Genomic DNA, 21,035 nt, shown 5'->3' on the forward strand with positions numbered 1-21,035 from the left:
ATTCTTTGTAGGTTTATTACTGTCCAAGTACTATAATGTTGGGTACCATGTCTTATGTCTTTAGAATTATTGGCTATTCATGGATGGTTGGATGGGATGTTAGGTATCTGTGTGCCCTTTTCTATATATTTATTTCACTGGCAGGGCTGGGGGAGACTGTTGCCTACTTGGGATGGAGAAGTTCAGAGGAGACATGCACAGGCTTTCCCTGTAAATAAATGGATGCCTACTCAGAAATAAATCTAGTGGAACTTACTCCAGGCAAGGGTGGATGGGATTGCAACCTTAGGCCCCAATCAGATATGAAATACAAGTTGCACCTATATTTTCTGTATGTCTATGGGTGCTCCTATCTTTTCCCCTGTGGGGAAGGAGGATGTTCTACGGTGGGAGTGTGATTTTGATTTGAAAAATGGCCTGAAGGAGAAGGGATAAGCCAGTCCTGACATTCTTTGCCGAAGCTCAGAAACTCCTTGGTAGTCTTAAGGCACAATCTTATGCATGTTTAGGCAGAAAAAAAGTCCTACAACTCCCAGCATGCCTTAGCCAACCTGGCTTAGTTTTAAAAACAAACAAGACACATCTGTGCACCACAGCTGCTTGGTTCTAGTTTCAACAAAAGCCAGGTCCTGTTATGTTTCCACATAATTTCATCATGTTGGTAGTCAGACACAGGTTTAATACAAGGAATATGCAAAGCAGCTTGAAGAAGCTCAGGTGTGCTCATATTTTTCCTACATAGGCATATGAGGGGAAAGCCTATGTATACTGTCACATGTGGAGATTGTGCATATGTACATTTAGGTATTTACTGTGGCTTTTGGAGTACCCCCTGCCTTAATGGGCCAAAACAGTCCATGCAAAGAGAAGGGATGAGGGCAGCAGAAACAAATCCCATTTCCCCCCCTGAAGTCGTAAAGGTGCTGTTTTAAATGAGTTTAAAATGCAAACCTGCTATGTGATTGTTTTAAATCAGAATTGGCAAAGTATTTTCTTGTTCTATCTTATCAGGGATGTAGAAACAATTGTAAAGATGGAGAAGAGAAATGTTAAGGCGCAACCCTATGCATATTTCCGCAAAAAACATTCCTACAACTCCTGGCATTCCCGAGCCAGCAAGGCCAGCTGAGGAATGCTACGAGTTTGTAGGACTTTTCCCCTGTGTAAACATGTAGAGGATTACGCCCTTCCTTGTGAAATATACATGTGGCTGTCTAAAACTATGTTATTATTTTAATCAGGGTTAGCAAACAGTTTTCTTGGTCTAACATATCAGGAATGTAGGCACATTTGTAAAGCCTGGAATGGCACTGGATGGGTGGGGAGAAGAGAAATGTTAGGGCGCAATCCCCATGTAGGTTTTGACAGAAAAAAAAGACTGCGCCCTTAGTTGTGAAACATACACACGGCTGTCTAAAAAGGCCTCCCGCCCCTCCCCCTAAGATCATTAGGTCCAGGGGCTAAAATCACCTAGCTGCCCCACTCAGCAGGGCCGCCTAAACGCTTTTGTTTGGGCGTCCTACTCGAGGGCGGCCGGTTAACGTCGTGGACTAACTGACAGGCAGGCAGAGCGGAAGAGAGCAGCCTGCGTCCGGAAGCCTTTTTGAATCTTCCCCCCTGCGGCGGGTGGGAAGCGGCTCTGGTGCGCTCCGCCGGAGCCAAGCCGCGCCTCCTTTCCCGCCTTGACGACGTGTATCTCCCAACGTGCTGAAGGGAGGGAAGTAAACAAGGGCCGGCCTTCCCCCTCCCCCAGCCCCTTCCAGGAAGGTCCGGGCCTAGGCCTCGGCCAGGGAGGAGGGAACCGCCCAGAGCTGTGGCGCAGCAGGAATTCACGCTTCGGCGCGGCCTGAGGGAAAGGGAGGCGGAGAGAAAGAAGGCCCGCGGGGAGGAGGGGCTGCCTCGGCTTAGTCCTGGCCGCTGTGAGTAGAAGGGGGGGCGGCGGCGGCAGCAGCAGGAGGACGACGACGACGACGACGAGGCCGGGAGGGTGATGCCCGTGTTTATTTTTACTCGGGCGCCTCATCCTTTCTGGCTGCCTACTGTGAGGAGGGGCGGCGGCCCCCGTGGTCGCTCCCTGGCCCGGCCCCTGCGGCCTTCCTCGGGCTGCTGTTACCTCCACGGCAGCCTATAAAGGGCCGAGGATGCAGCTCTACAGTACCATCGTCACTCATTACCCGGCGGCGGCGACAGCGGCAGGAGGGAGCAGCGCAACAAACGGGCCCGGCGTCGTCTTCAAAGTCTCTCCGTCCCCGGAGCCCGCTGGACAAAGCCCGGTGGGAGTCGAGAGCGACACGGGAGGAGGAGGAGGAGGCAGCGGCGGGACTTCGAGTGCAGTAGGAGCGGGCACAACCGCAGCCATGCCCGCCTTTTCTTGCCTGGAGCTGCTGTCTCCGGCCGGGCCGAGCCAGAGGAAGCAGGCGCACCATCAGCAGCAGGCATCGCCATGTTACGGCTCCGGCGCGCAGATGATCCGCCGCAGGCCGTTGGAAAGGGTCGTGCCCATCCGGCTGGTGCCGCGCCCGGAGACCGCCGTGGTGGCGGGGGAGCTAGGCCCTTCTTCGGCGCCGCACGCCGCCCACCAGTGGCTGCTGCTGGAGAACGGCGGGGGCGATGCTGCCGCCGCCGCCGCCCAACCTAGCTTGCAGCAGGAGCCCAGCAACCGCGGCCTCCGCTTTAGCGAGCATTGCCAGGCCTTGCAGGCGGCGGCTGCTGCAGCCAGCAGCTACCCGGGCGTCTCTGTTGAGCCTCAGCCCGCCGCTGGCGGCTTGAACTACTCCGGTTGCCGCCAGGAGGCCGAGTTGGAGGCACCCGAGGAAGAGAGTCCCTGCCAGGTCCGCCCGACGGAGCGCAGCGAGAAGCTGGCGTTGTATCTGGCCGAGGTGGAAAAGCAGGACAAGTACTTGCGGCACAAGGGCCTCTTCCGCTTCCATATCATTCCCGACGGCAACTGCTTGTACCGGGCCGTCTGCAAGGCCGTCAACGGAGACCAGCGACTGCACGGCGAGCTCCGCGAGCAGACGGTGCACTATATCGCCGACCACCTGGACCACTTCAGCCCCATCATCGAGGGCGACGTGGGCGAGTTCCTCATCAACGCTGCCCAGGACGGCGCCTGGGCCGGCTATCCAGAGCTGCTGGCCATGGGACAAATGCTCAACGTCAACATCCACCTCACCACCGGAGGCAGGCCCGAGAGCCCCACCGTCTCCACCATGGCCCACTTCCTGGGCCCCGAGGACCCAAGCCGGCGCAGCATCTGGTTGAGCTGGCTTAGCAATGGGCATTATGATGCCGTGCTGGATCGCCAGTGCCCCAATCCGGAGTATGAGGAATGGTGCCGGCAGACTCAGGTGCAACGCAGGCGGGACGAGGAGCTGGCCAAATCCATGGCTGTATCATTGTCGAAGATGTACATTGAGCAGAACGCCTGCTCCTGAGGTGGGCGCTGCCTCTGTTGCCCGCTGTCATGGTGCCTTAACTGTTCTCTACTGCTCCATCCAGTAGTTGCGCCCTTGGCTGAGCAAGAACTCAAGGGGAACACAGAGACTGAGATGTGTAATGAGCAATTGTATATACCATGAGATCCTGGTTATTTACTATTTTATCCTTTTCTATATGTTTGTTCTATTTCCAATACACTCTTTTCTATAAGTTTTTTTTTCTTGTGCACAATTTAAAAAAACACGTATCTTTGTCTCTTACCACCAAAATAAGCTAGTAAGAGGTTTACCGGGGTTTTGTGCTAATATGGCTTGTGACCTAATAGTTATTATATGTTGGCATTGGAAACATACAGACCAACATTCTATCAATTAAAATATGCTGGCCCACTGATTTTTTTTCTTTATTAGATGAAAGCAAGCATCAGATGCTTTTAAAAAAAATAATTTTAAAGTATGCAGTTAACTTTGAAGTGGCAACCTTTAAGATGAATTGCCCATTCTACTGAGCAGGATTTCTTCATACAGTGGAGCATGGCGTTTTCAAGAATGGTACAGAGAGTAATTGTGACTCTTCTGTCTTCAGTTTTTGTATAGAGCAAGCCTGGCTTTTAATTTTATTACCTGGTTGGTGCCATCCCTTTCTTTTTGGTATTCATCTACAAAAAACAAATTGGTTTAGCCTGCTAAAGACATGATGAAATTGCTCCTTAAGAATGGCCTTGATTTGTGGTCTTGTTCTTTTTATGGATGCACATGCTGCCTGCTTGCCTTTTGACAGTGCACCAGCAGGTTTATTTTATCACATTTTAGTCTTTAGATGTTTTCTAACAGTTAATAATGGGCTTACTCTGGTATTATGTAAAAATGTATTTATACTAAGTTTGTATGGTTTGCTGGGTCAAACATTCAAGATTTTCATGGTAAAAGCTACTCTCTTTAATTTCCAATTAAACTGAAATGGCTAGATATATTTATTAAGTAATGGAGTTTGTACTTTTTTATTTTGTGACTTCTGAATTTATACTGTATTTGTATAATAGGAATATTCTTAGCTATTCTGGAATAAATGTATAGTTTTGCTTGGAATTACATTTGTTCTTTTTAGTGTGACAGAATAACACTCGGAGGGATCAAAACGTGGCCTTTTAAAATTTGGGTTGTTGATTGCCCTCTTCTCTTAGTGAAGCTTGATCCTTCCCTTATCACTAGGCTTGCTTCTGGGAAGGTTAGGCAGAAAGATCAGGGGCATCTGGTGATGACAAAGTTGGAGGAAGGGGCAGCTGATTGGAGAAGGCTGGTGGATGCTCAAGTGAGGCTTCTCTTCATGGGGCAGCCTGGTACTGCTTTCTTGATGCAAAAAAGGGGTGGAGGGAGAGAGACCAGAATTAGCGGCTGATTTGTACGGTGAAGTGTCAGGCTCAAGCCTGCTTGGAAGACACAATATCTAAATAAGACTTGGGAGCTGGCAGCAGTTGTTGCTGCTCCTCACTGAAAAATTCAGAAACACTCCTTTAACAGATTTTAAGACCAAGGCTATCACTGAACAAGGATTCTGGGCTCTTTTATGAATGTAATGTAGCCCTAGTCAGCCACTGAGAGAAGATTCCTCTCAGCCCCCCATTTTTCTCTTCCTCTGAGCTGGTTCGTACATCTTTGTGCTTTTCTAATAATATGTAGTGGTAAATGCCAGTTCAGGCTGTGTCTGCACCACTGTCCCTTGCTATATTTTGTTTTTATTTTCCTTTGTTCATTTCCTTAGAGTTGCAGTACACAAACAATGATTATGTTGACTTTCTCAGTACAAAAAAAAAGGTGGAACTGGGGACCATTTCCGAGTGGTAATTAAAGTTTAATATTTGATTATATATAATCAGTTGGTAAGCAACACTTATGACTGGACACGGGCAATAGATGCTGTATTGATACCCAATACTACTAATATTGGGCAGATATAAGAATTACCTAGATTAAAGTAAGGCTCCATTTAGTCTAATATTCTGTGGCCAGCCCAGATGCCCCTGCAATACAGGAAATGTTCATGATAGCTGTCTCCTGCTTGCCCCCACTACCTAGTAATCGAAGTTTTATTGCTGCCTTGATGGAGGCTGAATTTAAAAGATTGCAATTAATAGCTGTTCATAACCTTAATTTGCTAAGTCTTTCTTTAAAGCTGTCTGTGCTAGTGGTCATGTCTGTTGCATACTGAAATGAACACATTAACTGACAGTTGTGTGAATAAGTATTGTGTGAATAATTTCTTAATGTCCACTTTCTTAAAAGGAATCACATCTATCTCTAATAAATCAAGCAAATTTTTATGGGAAAATTACTTACACAACAATAATATTTAGCACATAAGAATCCCAAGTGTTCTATGTAGTATTCAGCTGATCATAGGCACTAAAAGTTTAGAGGCATATTAGAAGAGATCTAGATGTTCCTTTGCGAATGCCTCTTCTAAAAGGTTGCCTGCTGTGATCACCTAAAAATAAAGCATTTTTTCCAGAACTATTTATATGAAGGTTTAATCACACAATCAACCAATATTTCTTTAATTGTGTGACAGTCCTTTTCAAAGCAAACTCCATTTGTTGTCTTAGCACAAGAATGAAAAATGGCTGTGCCACCTTGAGAAACACTGATATCCCAAACAGTTTCTTCTTTGTTGGTTTTAAGATGCACTTGAATCAGCATCCTATGGCATCCTGCAATCCACTACCCACCCAAAATGGCCATTTTCTGAGTACAGCACAATAATAACACTCTAGTAGGAAATACAGGTAAGTATTGCTAACTTTTGAAGGGTACACTGAGGGACTATTCCTATGCCAATGGCAAAGTCTTAATTTCCTGCTTTTACCAGGTCATTTTTGAAAGATAAAATGTTTATGTGAAAGCTCAGTGTGGGGGTACCCAAAACCACCATAGCCCACTATAAACTCACTTTCCCCTGATGCTATAACTTCCCGTTTTTCCACACGCTGGCTCTCGCACAAACATTTGACTACTCAAGAGTCAGCCATTTCAGTAAGCAGAATGAGGCCACAGTTGGGGCAACCTTAAAGAGTGGAAAACTACATGCAGCCTGTTCCTATGCTGGTTTATTCAAAGTTGGTCCCACTGAGTAAGCGTGTATAGCATTCTAGTCTAATATATTTACCGTAGTGAGTGGTACTATTTGATTTTACCATCTCAGAGCCAAATATTTAATGCCATACAGCCAGTCCTTTCACCATTTGAACTAGTGTGGAGGTATTACTGAATCTCTCAGCTGTAGCAACCACTGTCTCTTCCACTGCTTGGGCACCAGATGTCCTTGCAATGAAGGGAAAATCGCATACAGTAATGGCTATTTTCATGCAAGAATAGGCAGATAACCAAACACTGACCTCCCCCACTTTCCCCTCTTTATGGTTTTCTGTTTTCTTTTGTTGAAATTTTACAACATACATGGTTTTATATTGAAAATATTTGACAGAAAGATTATGGCAAAATGTCTCCACAGAATTTATTTAATGATCCCACCAAAACACGGATGCCACATTATGTACTAAATTGAGATTCCATCTTGAACAAATGGGAAATCCCAACTCCAGAGCCACATATAACTGAAATTAGAAATAGGTCCAGGTAGCAACATATTTTATAATAACAACATAGCCATCTTGTTGGCTCACTTGATGAACTGAACAAGCAACCTTTCATTTCTCATCCCTCCCCCATCAGTGAAGCAAAGTGCTGGAAGTTCCTAGTAACCTGCTCTAGCTTGTTTTGGGAGCCTCACCAATTGCATGTTCCTTAGGGCCTTTATAGATAATGAGTTCAGATTGCAGAAATTGCATTTCCTTTCATGGGATATTGCATTTTCCCACCACTTGGGACTAAACTAGATTTTATGTCAATTGCCTGGGAGAAGGGGAAATTAACCCTTTCTCTCCACACTGCAGTCCTGATAATCCCCTTCATAGAGGTCTGTGGTCAGTGGGACTTGTACCTAGTGCATAGGTTTGCCTGATACTGTAGTCTTGCACATGCGTACTTGGGATTAAGCCTCACTGGAATCAATGGGGCTTCTTACTGAGTAGACATGGTCAGGTAAGTGGTTTGGTGTATTTATATATACGTGGACTAAGTTTAATAGAATTCCAGTTGTAACAAATCATAATACATTAACATATTGCAGAAGGAGCGGTCTTGTTCTTTATAGCTTTGCACAAGGTTTCATGATTAATAGAATGAGCCATGACATCAGGCTGTTCACGTAAATAGAATCCTATAAAGTACTGTCCTAAAAACTGAAGTTGCCTTATATAATATGAAGGTGGAGTCAGTTTTTTTTTAACCATAACAGTGAATGAAAAGGTGGTGCCTCTGCCAAAGCCATGATGAAACCAGGTGTGTTGCTATGTAAGACAGAAGTGTTAAGATGTGAAACTCTGGGTATGTTTCTCTGCAAACAACAACAACAACAATTACTGTCCCAGTTAAAAATCTCAGGGTCCTCCAATATATTGTAGAGAGACACACAAAACTAGTATTTGTAATTAAATGGAGCATGCAGAATTCTCCTGAGTAAACTGTCTTTGACATCAATTTATGAGCCTGACTAGTTCTGTGTGACAGTCTCTAGAAGCATAAATTACCTGCAGATTTACATTATTCAAATTACCCGATTTGGATAATGAAGTATTGTGTATTGTAGATTTGCATCATTGGTAGGAACAGAGTCTGGTGCCACAACTGCAGTGGGCAAATTTGTTCAAATTCACAAGCAGTAGAGAAGGGGCTGTAGCTCAGAGGTAGAGCATGTGCTAAGTATGCAGAAGGTCCCAGGTTCAATCCCTGGCATCTCCAGGCAGGGCTTGCAAAAATTCTTACCTGAAACCCTGGAAAGCTGCTGCCAGTCAGTGCTGACAATACTGGACTAGATGGACCGACGGCTTGACTCAGTATAAGGCAGCTTCCTATGTACACCACCCTTCTGCTTCACATAGGCCTGCTTTACATATGCATCTACAACCCTTGATTTCTATGCACTATACCTGGTGGCTGAATGCACTGAAAAGCATTGTGGGAGAAATGGAAATCCCATCCATTTTGCTGGTTGGCTGGCATGGCAGTGGCTCTCCAGGGGTTTCAGGTGGGAGTTCTTCCTGCTGTACCTGGAGATGCTGGGTCTTAATCCTGGGACCATCAGCCTGCAAAGCATGTCCTCCACCACTGAGGCTCTCACTAATGGGCTGACTGGCAGAAAGATTTGAAGTGCACAGTGGTGTGTGATTTGAAGTGCACAGTGGTGTGTGATGTGTATGTAGTATGCACTGCAACTACAACCCTGTGCTTTTTCTTTGTATGTGTGCATGCTTTGTTGCTTAAAGTCATATTCCATGGCATTTAGAAGCTTACACAGAATGGCAGAGAACTGGGAATTTGACAGCACTAATACAGAAGAATGTTATATTCAAGCTTCACACAGGAGGTACCATGAGCTCCCAACAAAACTATCTATTTATGTCAGGGGTGAATAACTTGTGGCCCTCCAGATATTTTGGCTGACAACTCCCATCAGCCCTAGCTAATATGGCCAATGGTGAGGGATTATGGGAGTTGTAGGCCAAAACATCTGGCGGGCCACAAGTTACCCACCCCTGATTTACATATTACAATACTCTGCTAACCAATAGCTGAGCTCTCTGGGCGGTTCACAAAATAGACACCTGAGAGAATCCCAGTTGCTGCTCCAGCAGAGCTACTGGCAATCCTAGCTGAGAGGGAGGTGACAGAGAAGCGTGGCCCTGTTGCTGCAGTGATAGAGACGCTTCATCCTCTGCCAGGAAGCCTTGATGTGCCAGGATGTGCGGTCCGGGGCTGAGGTTCCTGTCAAACCTATACTAGTTGTTCACAAGCCCCCAGCTAACGAGGATTAGTGCCAGTGCTCTGTAATAACTAGAAAGAAAGAAGGATAAGGACATAGAATGATTTATCCTTCTGACAGAATGGAAAGGGGAGTGAGCTACAGGTGAGGTCAGGCTCCCTGCTCTTCACTCTCCAGGAAAACAAGCCTGTTCAAATGTCTGGTAATTTTTTTTCACTCCACCTAGTCCCCAACCCTGCATAGCTGCCTGAGCCTGCAAAGACACTGATATCCACCCACATTATAGGTGTGTGCTGTTGGCCCTTTTGTTGACAAGGGAATATTTTCCAATTAAAATGTGGTTCTGTGAACAAATGAAGTCATTCATTAGGAGTGAAATAATAAAACAACAATCAGTGTCCTAGATAAAACCACATGGCTGTCTCTGTAAAAAGCAGGGTTGCTTTTGTTCTGGTGAGAGGCTTTTACTCTTTGGAAAATGGAGGAACAGTACACACACACACACACACACACACACACACACACACACACACACACACACACACTCACATTGAGCTGGCTTATCTAAGTGGAAAGAATGACTGTCATTTTTGTTTTAGTCTGGGTGATCAAAAAGAGACTAACTTTCACAAAGGCTTTCAAAGAGTTTTCAGAATGCACTCTTGAGGCTAAAATCTCTGTCTTCCTGCTTGTTTGTTTCAAGAGCATCTATCATCTAGCAGAACCTCCCCCAAACTGGGGTTGATGGGAATTGTAGTTGGGGTTGATGGGAATTGTAGTCCAGTGCATTTGGAGGGTGCCAGGTTGGGAGAAAGGCTAATCCAGCATAAGAACCAGATTGGGGGGGGGGGAGGCAATGCTGTCATTAAGACAAAGAGTGTCATCACACGGGAAAATCTTGTTTGCTTACCGTAGCTTCTCCGCCCGCCCACTTGTCCCTCATTACTTCCTCTTTTGAAAGAGGAAGTAAACAACTTGCACGAGATAGCGGCAACTTCTGCCTTTAAAAATAAGTCAGACTTACTGGGGTGTTTTTTTGTCCCACGAAGAAGGCTAGAAGGGGCAGGAGGCATGCAGGAGGCAGACGTCGTGAGAGAGACCTGTGAAAATCCATCAGTGCTCAGCAATGAGCGTACAATAAAACACTTGTCTGTTGGAGCTCAAAGTGAAATGGGCTGCTTCAGGCTGCATAGTTTTTTGGGTACCATTCTAGGGCAGCAAATTGTCATTAAATTTTTATTTTTTTTACTGTGAAAGTGGGGTGGGGGAGGGGCAGGGATTGTTACTTCAAAGGCATCAAAACGCTTTGGAGAAGTTTTGAAACAGTCATAGTTGCTTTGACTTTGCAAGTCTACAGTTGGGACGCTGGTATTAAGAACTTTGCCCTGAGCTCCACCTCTTATGACTGTGGAGTGCTTATTCGGTTTCTTGTTTTCACCCCACCATAAAGGACATATAGATCCATCCTACACCATGTTTTTGCCTCCTCTATCCAAAGAGCTGACAGATGCCTGATGAACACTGTGCGCGTGGTTCAAGTTGCTAGCTTTCCCCAATTAGTGTGTTCTTGTGTTTAAGTCAGGGTTACCTCCTTTTAATTAGGCCTCCTGTTTGTCCACCACAGTTTGTCCACCAGAGTCACTCAAACACCATTTTGGACCACTTGTGATGTGGTATTTGGCAGCTCACTGGTTCTATGCTAGCGGTGGTCCTAGAATTGCCTGCGGCCCTCTGACTCATTTCACGTGGCACTTGGCCCACATTCAAGAGACAGCTGCAATGCTCTGGAAAGAGCAATCTGGCAGCCAGAGGAACACCTGGAAGCACCTCTTTTATGGAGTTTCACTGTATGACAGAAATGTTCTTATTTAGCCAGGTGTTTGTTTTATCAGATGGGTAAGATTAATCTGATGTCTCTGTTTTATCTACTGCATCTGTTTTTATTATACTGTGGTTTCTTTCTTTTCTTTTTTATGTTTTATTACATTTGATTATTTGATTTAATTGATGTTACCCACTTTAAGTACTGCATAAGCACCAGAAGGTGTGTGTGTGTGTGTGTGTGTGTGTGTGTGTGTGTGTGTATATCTATATCTATATATCTATATATCTATATCTATATATCTATATAGATATATATATATGAATGAATGGGGGATAGAAGGGGATGTCAGGGTGAGAGACAGCAGGTGGTGGTAGCAGAGAGGGAGATTGAGAGGGTGGGCCTGCCCAGCATTGGCAGGGCCGGCCCCTCCACTAGGCAGGGTGAATCAAATGCACAGGTGGGGATACTCAGTTTGGCAATAGGAAGTGTGAAAAGGATCTTGGTGTTGTAGTCAATCAGAAGTTGAACATGAGTTAGCAGCGTGATGTGGCTGCAAAAAAGGCAAATGCAATTTTAGATTGAATCAAGAGAAGCATAGTTTCAAAATCATGAGAAAGTAATTGTTTCACTCTACTCTGCACTGGTCATACCTTACCTTGAATACTGTGTCCATTTTTGGACACCACACTTTAAGAAGGATTCAGTTAAATTGGAATGAGTTCAGAGAAGGGCAACAAAGATGATCAGGGGGCTAGAAACCAAGTCCTACAAGGTCAAATTGAAGGGACTGGGTATGTTTAGCCTTAAGAAGAGAAGACTGAGTTCACTATGATAGCTTTTTTCAAGTACCTAGGTGGTTGTCACAGAAGAGAGCTGCAACACGTTCTCTGTCATTCAAGACTGTAGGACATGAAATAATGGGCTTAAGTTCCTGGAATGCAGATTTTGGTTGAACATCAGGAAAATCTTCCATCAGACAATGGAGCCAACTACCTAGGGAGTTGGTGGGCTCTCGGTTGCTGGAGCTATTCAAGCAAAGATTGGGAAGCCACCTGCCAGGAATGCTTTAAACTGGATTTCTGCACTGAGCAAAGGGTTGGCCTCAATGGCCCCTTCCAGCTCTATGATTCCTGTCCCCCCTCCTGCCAGCCAGGAAAGCCTGCTCCTGCCTCACAAGCCCTGCCCTCCTGCTGCAGTAGAAAACCAACCAGTGGGGCTTCTCAGAGCAGCTGCCTCCCCAGATCTCTCGCTCTAGTCCTCAGAGCAAGAGCTGGGGGGTGGGGGTGGCAGTGCACACCCTCCCATCTTAGGTGGTGGGATATTTTATGATACTGCTCACCGTGGGCATGCAGTCCCTGACCTAATACCCCTGAGGGAATTTAGTCGTTGACTGAGAAAAGTTTCCTCACCTTGTTCTTCTCGATTGTTAGCATATTGACTATTGTTATATAAACAGCTGAATGGACCTATTTACTATGTACGCTTTGCCCAGGCACAAATCCCTTTGCTTAAGGAAAGGAAAGTTGCCATTTGTTCTACATGTGTGTTTTTGCTATAGTCATAAAGTATAATAAAATGCAACAACAAAGACCCTTAAGCATTTGTAATTTGACCCCGAAAGTATCCAAGAATCCTTTCCCTTTCCAACTGTGTAATCTTTCTTCTTCTCTCCCGACCTCCCCATCTAAAATGGTACCCTAAATGGTCAACTAAAGCTCAAAGCATCTCACACCAGAAGGCGGTGTGACCTTTTATGCTGAAATGTGGATCTGAAATGTTGTTTAGCAGGACATAAGCATATTGACGCAATAACATGACTTCACTTTTTCAGAGGATGAAGTGCAATGATTTGGGGTCCATGAACATAAACCACAGAATGAGATCTGGCATCAAACACAAGTTTAATCTGCAGAGTCTGTCAACAGTTTGTACAAAACAGCAGTTGGGCCTCCTTCTGTTCCAACGGCCCCCTTGTGACCTTAGCATGGGTTTTAAAAATTACGAGGAGGAGAAGCAGAAGCAGCAGCAGCAGCAGCAGCAGCTTCACTAATGTCAAATAAGAGGATAGTGTAATCCAAGATATAAATTATGCCATTAGTTACAAGGGGTGAGGGACATTAAGTATTGACTTGGTTCAATATATTTTCATAGAATTTTCTTTCAATCAGTTACAAAAATGATCATTCAAGTGGAACCTGCAGCAAAATGTTGCAGTGTGGAGTGTTCCTGTTCAGAGTTTCAGCCAGCCCTACCTTCCTCCAGGATAGTGGGTTCTATTTCCCACCTATTTTTTTCATTCAACTCTCCCCACCACTGCTGCTCTGCTGGTACTCTCAGCAGTCAGCATTGCAAAGCATTCAGCATGCTCAGTTCTCATTGATCCATGTTGTATTTTTCCTAAAGGTTATTGTTGTTATTTTACTTCTGCAAATGTTAGGGTCAGTGGAAGCTGGTGGATCTGGTGTCAGTGGGGCGGTATATCTGCTACACACAGCGGTTCTCAACCTGTGGGTCGGGACCCCTTTGGGGGTCGAATGACCCTTTCACAGGGGTCGCCTAAGACCATTGGAAAACACATATTTCCGATGGTCTTAGGAAACTGTATTGACTGAACTATGTCATGTATCATCTTTTGTATTAAAGCAATTGTTATGTATTATTTTCATTAGCAAACCATCCCATGACAATGGATCGTGTAGAGAAGAACGAAAATAATTTAATGGTTGGGGGTCACCACAACATGAGGAACTGTATTAAAGGGTCGCGGCATTAGGAAGGTTGAGAACCACTGTGCTACAGGTTTCAGTCAGAACTCTAAGATAGGTTCAACACCTTGGAGAGCTCCTTTAGAGTTCTGACTGAAACCTGGAGTGGACTCACCACCCAACTGACATTGGAGCCCCCAGCCTCCACTGATTAGGGTATTTCCAAACCAGCTAATAGCTCCCGCTTATGTGTGGGTGATGCCATTTTATTTATTTTATTTATTTTATTACATTTACATACCGCCCCACAGCCGAAGCTCTCTGGGCGGTTTACAACAATTAAAAAGAGTAAACATTAAAAGTATACAAAAATTTAGAAAACATAAAAACAGTATAAAAACAACAGTATCCATTTAAAAACAACAATTTTGGCTACAGGAGAGACCCATGTACTCAAGGAATGAGTTTGTTACTAGTTCCTAAATTTGGGATATGTTTCTGAATGTTTATATTTCATCAAAAAGGAAAGCTTGACTGACTAAAAGAGAAGGGGGAGCTATTTGTGCTTTCATGAAAATCCTGGATCTGTCCTAGGTGTGGTTTTTAATGTCTTAGCAATTGTGTCATAATGGAAGATGGCAGCTGGAAATCACAGCATGACACAAGGAGCTGGTAGGAAATTATATTAGGAGAGTGTTGCTTTGTACGTCACTCTTATATTCAGCAGTGTTGGGAAAGGGGCAATTATTTGCACAATTTTAATCCGTATTGGTATGCTCACTCATTGAAACCTTGCACAATGTGCTTTAAACTCATTTCAAGGCACCTGCTAAAAGGTTATCAAACCCATTATCATCACATCTAGGACTGGCTATAATAAAACATGCATCTTCCCTTATAGAAAAATAGGTTGTCCAGGACCAGTTGTCCTATACAGTGGACAGGAAAATGAGACATTTTTGTTTTTCTGCAGGTACACATTCATCTAAACAAAATGAGTGAACATAAATGTCACTGTTAACCTTTCATTCCCTAGTCAGCCCCAAGGGAAAGCCAAATAATGGGAAAGCAGAAGCAGATTTGAAGAAATGGATGGCAATTCTTCATTCAATGCCTTTTATTCTGGTTTCTCTTCAGATCATATACATCTTTTGCCTTATTGCTTGGTGATTCAGTTGTACTCTATCATTAAATCCATCTCAGAATACTGAGTTTTAAATCAATGGTATATGGCTCAAGTCATTTTGGAGCCTTTGGTAGAAGAGCCAAATACTGCCCTATAGACTGCTTAAAATATAATAATAAACTAAATCATTGGCAATTTGCTGCACTTTTAAATGATACCCCCTGCAAAAAAAAAAAAAAAAAATCTGGCACCTGACATGGGCTGCTTCATCTGACCTACCACTAGGGCGGGCAGTCATTAATAGTGCCTTGGCATCTCCACCCAAAACAGTTATGAATTAGCATTAGGTGTGCAATTCACCAGGAAAATTTGGTGGAAAGCAAGTGATCGTCTCCGGCCACAATCCAAGGCATGTTTCTTGAGAGTAAGCTACATTTAACTCAGTAGGACTTACTTCCAGGCAATACATAGGATTGCACTGTACAAGGTTTTGTTCTCATTTTGCAATTTGAGTTGCATATCTAGTTAGGAAATGTCTAATATTGAAATACGTATCTGAGTGTGCTGCACAAGTCATCACACAAGCATCATGGCCAAGTAGGAGATCTCCCCCATCCCAGTCCACCAGTCTAACCACTATACCACACCAACTATGTGCAGCACACTCATATACGTATTTCAATATTAGAAATTTTTTATATTTTTTGTGAACCTCCCAGAGAGCTTCGGCTATTGGGTGGTATAAAAATGTAATAAATAAATAAATAAATAAATAAATAAATAAATAAATGTAGGAAGGGCTGTAGCTCAGGGGTAGAGGGCCAGCTTTGTATGTAGAACGTCCCCAGTTCAATCCCGGGCATCTTCAGATAGGGCTGCAAAACCTCTTGCCAGAAACTCTGGAGAGTCATTGCTGCCAGTCAGTGCTGACAATACTGGGCTAGATAGATTAGTGTCCGGCTCAGTATAAGGCAGCTTCCTAAGTTCCTATAATTCTTTTGTGGCCTGCCTCCTTGCTATCCCCTTCATATAAAACATTCTAGGAAAACTAGAGAAGCAAACCTCAAATTCATAGCAATAGGGGACACTGCTGTGTGAGAGAATTCTTTCCATTCTTTTCAAGGAGTTACCACCCCATTGAATTTTGCCTCAAAGATATCGACGTGAATTGGAAGGTTCCTGTTGAAGCAAAACATCAGAGGAATTTTGAGGGAGGGTAAAAGCACTTTGGTAAGACTTACAAAATTACTCAGTGGTGTCTAGGCTGTCTCTAAGATGCGCCTTAAGATAAACATTTCAGAACAGATGGTTACTGCTCAGATAAAATATCCCAGGAATTTCAAGGGAATGAAAGAGTCTCAATAGGACCGATACAGCTTTTGGGGGGTATTTGGACAGTATCCTATTCAGCACTAGTTATGTTACACTGGCATAAGCTACCACTAGTGCACCAACAATAGTATTTGCTGGGGCTATGGGTTTTCCTGGAAAGGACACTGTCCTTTGTGTTTTCTGCACATCTTCCTGCACATTCTTTCTGTAGTAACTGTTGCATCCCCTTTTTAAATTTTGTATTCAAAGATTTGATTCCTGCTTACAGCAGATGAATATATCAGCTACAAAACACTATTTCCTGCAGCAGCATATAGAATTTAACAGGCTATTGCCTATATTGGGGGGTCATCTGATATATTTAGCTTTAATACTTTGTTTCTTTCCATTTTTATGTCCAAGTAACTCTGACTTCTTCTTTTTTTTAGCATTTAATTTGCACGTTGCAATGAGCGCTTCAGTTTTCTGTTTACATTGCAATTTAAAATTGTGCTAACCTATGGTTAGAAGCAATCAACTTGACTATGTGAAGTTACTTTATGCTGAGTCGGGTCTTTGGTCCATCTGGCCCTGAATCTCTATCTTAAGTGAGAATAATTCTCCAAGGTCGCCCTGCAGATGCATGTCCTGCTTACTTCTGAGGAGACATGCAGAGGCATGGTGTTTGGAGTGCTAGTTGAAAGTGCCACTGAGTGTGTGTTTTTCCTCCTTAGTTGTGAACAGACATGCATATGCTTGTCTTCCTTCTTTGTGAGAAAGACATGCTGCTCATGCTTACTTCAGAGTAGACATGCTCCCTACTATAAACTGGGATTGGGAGGGATCTGTGGCTCTGTCCACTTTTATCTTTAGCTCTGCCCACCCATTAGAATGTGGCCCTCGAGAGCATCTCAAAAACGGAATCCAGCCCTGAGGCTAAAATAGGTCCTCCATTCTTGCTTTATGCAGTTGCATCAGCTGAACAAGAGATGGACAACTTTTTTTCTGTTCCATTTTCAGATGTTTCTTTGCAGTCATAATGATTGGCACATTCATACAACATAAAACTCTTTATTGGTACTGATTAGATTTCTTTTTTCTTTTCTTTTTAAAGCTAAGATAGTATCCAACAATCTGAGTCTTTATTGAGACAGGGGGAATGATCTTGGGTGTAGAGTAGTTTGTCAACATATTCTTTGGCTGAAGTACTACATATTGGTATGTGTGGTTTAGCCCTGTTGGACGAAAGATTGCATGCTCTACTACTACTACTACTACTACTGTCATTTTTATATTATTTTAAAATTGGGAAACCATTTAAAATATATAAGGCTGATGGCACAAACTGAAGACACCAAAAATTTATCCTAAACTTTAGAGTTGGGGTAGCATAGTGGCTAAGAGATGATATTATTATTATTATTATTATTATTATTATTATTATTATTATTATTATATTATATTATATTATTATTATCTCACATTTCTACCAAAAACCTGGCATTCAAGGCAGTTTACACAATTAAATGACTAAAACTATAAAACAATACATTAAAGGCGCAATCCCATGTCCCCTAGACAGCATTTGAGGGGGACATAGGATTTTTCATTTTTCTTCCTCTATGTTCATAGACAATGCTCCAAGCTGGGAGCCAGGAAACAGTGTCCCCCACCCCTCTCCACCAGTACAGAATCAACTGTGGTGGCTTCCTCAACATGCATGTAAAACCGAGCATGGAGAGGGCGAAAAAGGGGCCTGGATGGAGAGGGGTGGAGTCTGCAGAAGCTGGTTTAGACTGCTTCCTATGCAATGGGCAACCTCCCCACTCCCACTCTGAAGCTCTCCAGATAGATGCTCAAAATCTAGCATCTAGCAGCAACCGCAGGGTGGACAGAGCACAGAGGAGAGGATCCCCTGCATCCCCCCTGCATCACATACTCATAAGTTCCAAGTTTGGGGGCTTATGAATATCCAGGGTGCAACCCATAGGATTACACCCTAAGCTAAAATAGAAACATGACAATTACAGAGGGTTTTTTTTAAATTAAGAATTAAAAACAGCACCCAGCCCAACAGACCCATTTACAGGCAAAAGGCCTTCTTGACTATGATTTTATTAGAATGTAAGCCTATGCGGCAGGGTCTTGCTATTTACTGTATTACTCTGTACAGCACCATGTACACTGATGGCGCTATATAAATAATAATAATAATAATAATAATAATAATAATAATAATAATAATAAAAAAAAATAATTGACTAAAGTGGCCTTTGCCTGCAGGCAGAAGAACAGCAAAGAGGGAGAGAACCTAGCTTCCCATGGGAGGAAATTCAGCCTGAGAAAGGCACCAACATGGCCCTCTCTTGGGTCATGTACCTCTGAAAGGTATATTCCAGAGTGCAGGACATGGAATAATGGGCTCAAGTTACAGGAAGCCAGATTCTGGCTGGACATTAGGAAAAACTTCCTGACTGTTAGAGCAGTATGACAATGGAACCAATGACCTAGGGATGCCTTCAAGAGGCAGCTGGATAGCTACCTCTCAGGGATGCTTTAAGGTAGATTCCTGCAATGAGCAGGGGGTTAGACTTGATGGCCTTGTATACCCGTTCCAACCCTACTATTCTATGATTCTAAGTGGTGGTCTTATTTATTTATTACATTTCTATACCGTCCAATAGCCGGAGCTCTCTTGAAAGAAGGGCCTCTCCAGAAGTTCTTAAGAAGTGGACAAGCTCCTATGGGAGAAGGCAATCTTTCAGGTAGCCTGGACCCAAGCCAGACAGGGCTTTATAGGTCATAATCAGCACTTTGAATTCTGCCCAGTGAAGCTGTAGTAGAAAGGGAATTGCGTGCTCACTGTAACCAGCCCTGGTGAACAGTTTGGCTGCAGCATTCTGGACTAACATATCTGGCAGGCACAGGGTTTGGGGAAGGCTGTAATTGTGAACTTACTCAGTACAAGCTGTAGTTCAGTAGTAGAAAGCTTTGGCTATTGGGTGTTATAGAAATGCAAAAATAAATAATAAATAAAACACCCAAATGCAGAAGGTTCCAGGTTTAATTCCCGGCACCTCCAGGTAGGGCAAGGAAGGAATCCTGCCTGAAACCCTGGAGACCTGCTGCCAGTCAGTGTTGACAATACTGGGCTAGATAGACAAGGTTCTGACTTAGGATAAGGCAGCTTCTTATGTTCTTATTCACTTATCTGATGATTCTAGGGCACCGGTGGGCAACACACAGGCAGTATGCAGCCCCTGTCATACCCGCTCCCTCCCCCCATGTTTTAAAAGTAATTTTTAATTAATTATTTTTGTAAACCGCCCAGAGAGCTTCGGCTATGGGGCGGTATATAAATGTAATAAATCAAATCAAAAAATTTTTTTAGGAAACAAAATGTCACAGAGCAGCAAAAAGATCACATTTAGCTTGTTTGCAAACTAAATTTAACCCGTTTAGGCCTCTGTAAGTGCTATGGAGCCCTAAATAGGTCAAATTTAGTTAGAGTCTGATTTAAATAGGTGTATTCACTAACATGCAAGGGTTCTCCACTCCTTGTGCTGGTGCAGCTTGCTTCACAGGGCCATCAGGCTGTTTTGTAACTCCACTTTCACCTTCCATCAACTATGGTGCTTGTCGGGATTCTGCTCTTCAGCCTCCTGTTTTATGGAAATGGGCGGATTTCCAAACTGTTTTTCCACAATGGCAAATGGAATATGAGTGGAAGGCAAAGTCATGTTTGGGTACTTGAAGAAATTCCTTCCAGGCATAACTTTGTGCTCATAGATACCTCTGCCTGTTTATTCTAGTCTCTTCACCTGTGAGACTTTGGCATACATGTCTTAATTACCAATCTCAACAGGCTTTGCTTCATCAAATACTTAACATTCCTTCCTTGGGCGAGTAATACCTCTTATGTAAGAACTGGTTTTGACACTTGAGCAGGAAGTGTTGTGGTTTTCTGTTTAATCTCCTGTGTTTATGCAGTGATGGCGTTCTTTTCCAGCTGTTCTCCGCTTAATTGGGGAATCTGACAAAATTAAAGATGCCCTTTTGACCAATACTTGGTTAATAAAATATTTGTGTGTAATCAGCGCATGCCATCCATTCTGCCCTCTCATCTTAACGACTTAAAACAGCATTATGAACCCAGTTATCTTTAACATCTATTCTTCTCATGTGTCCTCATTGTTGTGTCTTACTGGAGATCTCACTGAACAAAGGTGAAGGTTCCCCCTCCCCTCCCCCAACCTCCATTCTTATCTTTAGTAGTGGTAAATGCTCTCTGTTGTTTGTTTGTATTACCTTTCGTGTAGATTATTTTGACGTGGCAAATCTAGCCAGTAAAGGAAAGTGCTTTTTCTGTGGGAAGACACAGAGGCAGAGGTGGGAATTCCCAGAGTTGTATTTGCAGTGAAATGATGGGTTTGTTGGGTTATAGTCAGTGGCTTGCCTTGCAGGGACTCTGGCCACTCCACAGAAATCCTTGTCCCCTCGGGGCTAAACTGCAATCTTCACAGTAGATAGGGAAAATTATTTAAACCCCCCCACCCCACCCAGCAACAACAGATTGTTCCTTGTTGTAATGTAAAGTATTTTGGCGTGATATGGCATTGAATGGGCAAGTAAGACCCATTCGCTTTACAAACAACTTGCTCCTAGCAGATGAAACCCTGCAGGACTGGTTTGTTGATATGGATGGAGACTGTGTGAAGACTACATGCCTGGCTGTATGAAAAAATATTGG

At 43.7% G+C, this 21,035-nt stretch overlaps 1 protein-coding gene across 1 annotated transcript; it reads left to right on the plus strand.

The window, feature by feature from the left end:
- The first annotated feature begins 1,762 nt into the window (after nucleotides 1-1,762).
- OTUD1 (OTU deubiquitinase 1) lies at nucleotides 1,763-4,529 on the plus strand. The gene has a single exon (XM_063127576.1). The coding sequence runs from the start codon at nucleotides 2,142-2,144 to the stop codon at nucleotides 3,435-3,437; it is 1,296 nt and encodes a 431-aa protein (XP_062983646.1). The 5' UTR covers nucleotides 1,763-2,141; the 3' UTR covers nucleotides 3,438-4,529.
- Nucleotides 4,530-21,035: the final 16,506 nt, after the last annotated feature.

This window comes from Elgaria multicarinata, chromosome 1 (assembly GCF_023053635.1).
Source record: "Elgaria multicarinata webbii isolate HBS135686 ecotype San Diego chromosome 1, rElgMul1.1.pri, whole genome shotgun sequence".
Lineage (NCBI taxonomy): Eukaryota > Metazoa > Chordata > Lepidosauria > Squamata > Anguidae > Elgaria > Elgaria multicarinata.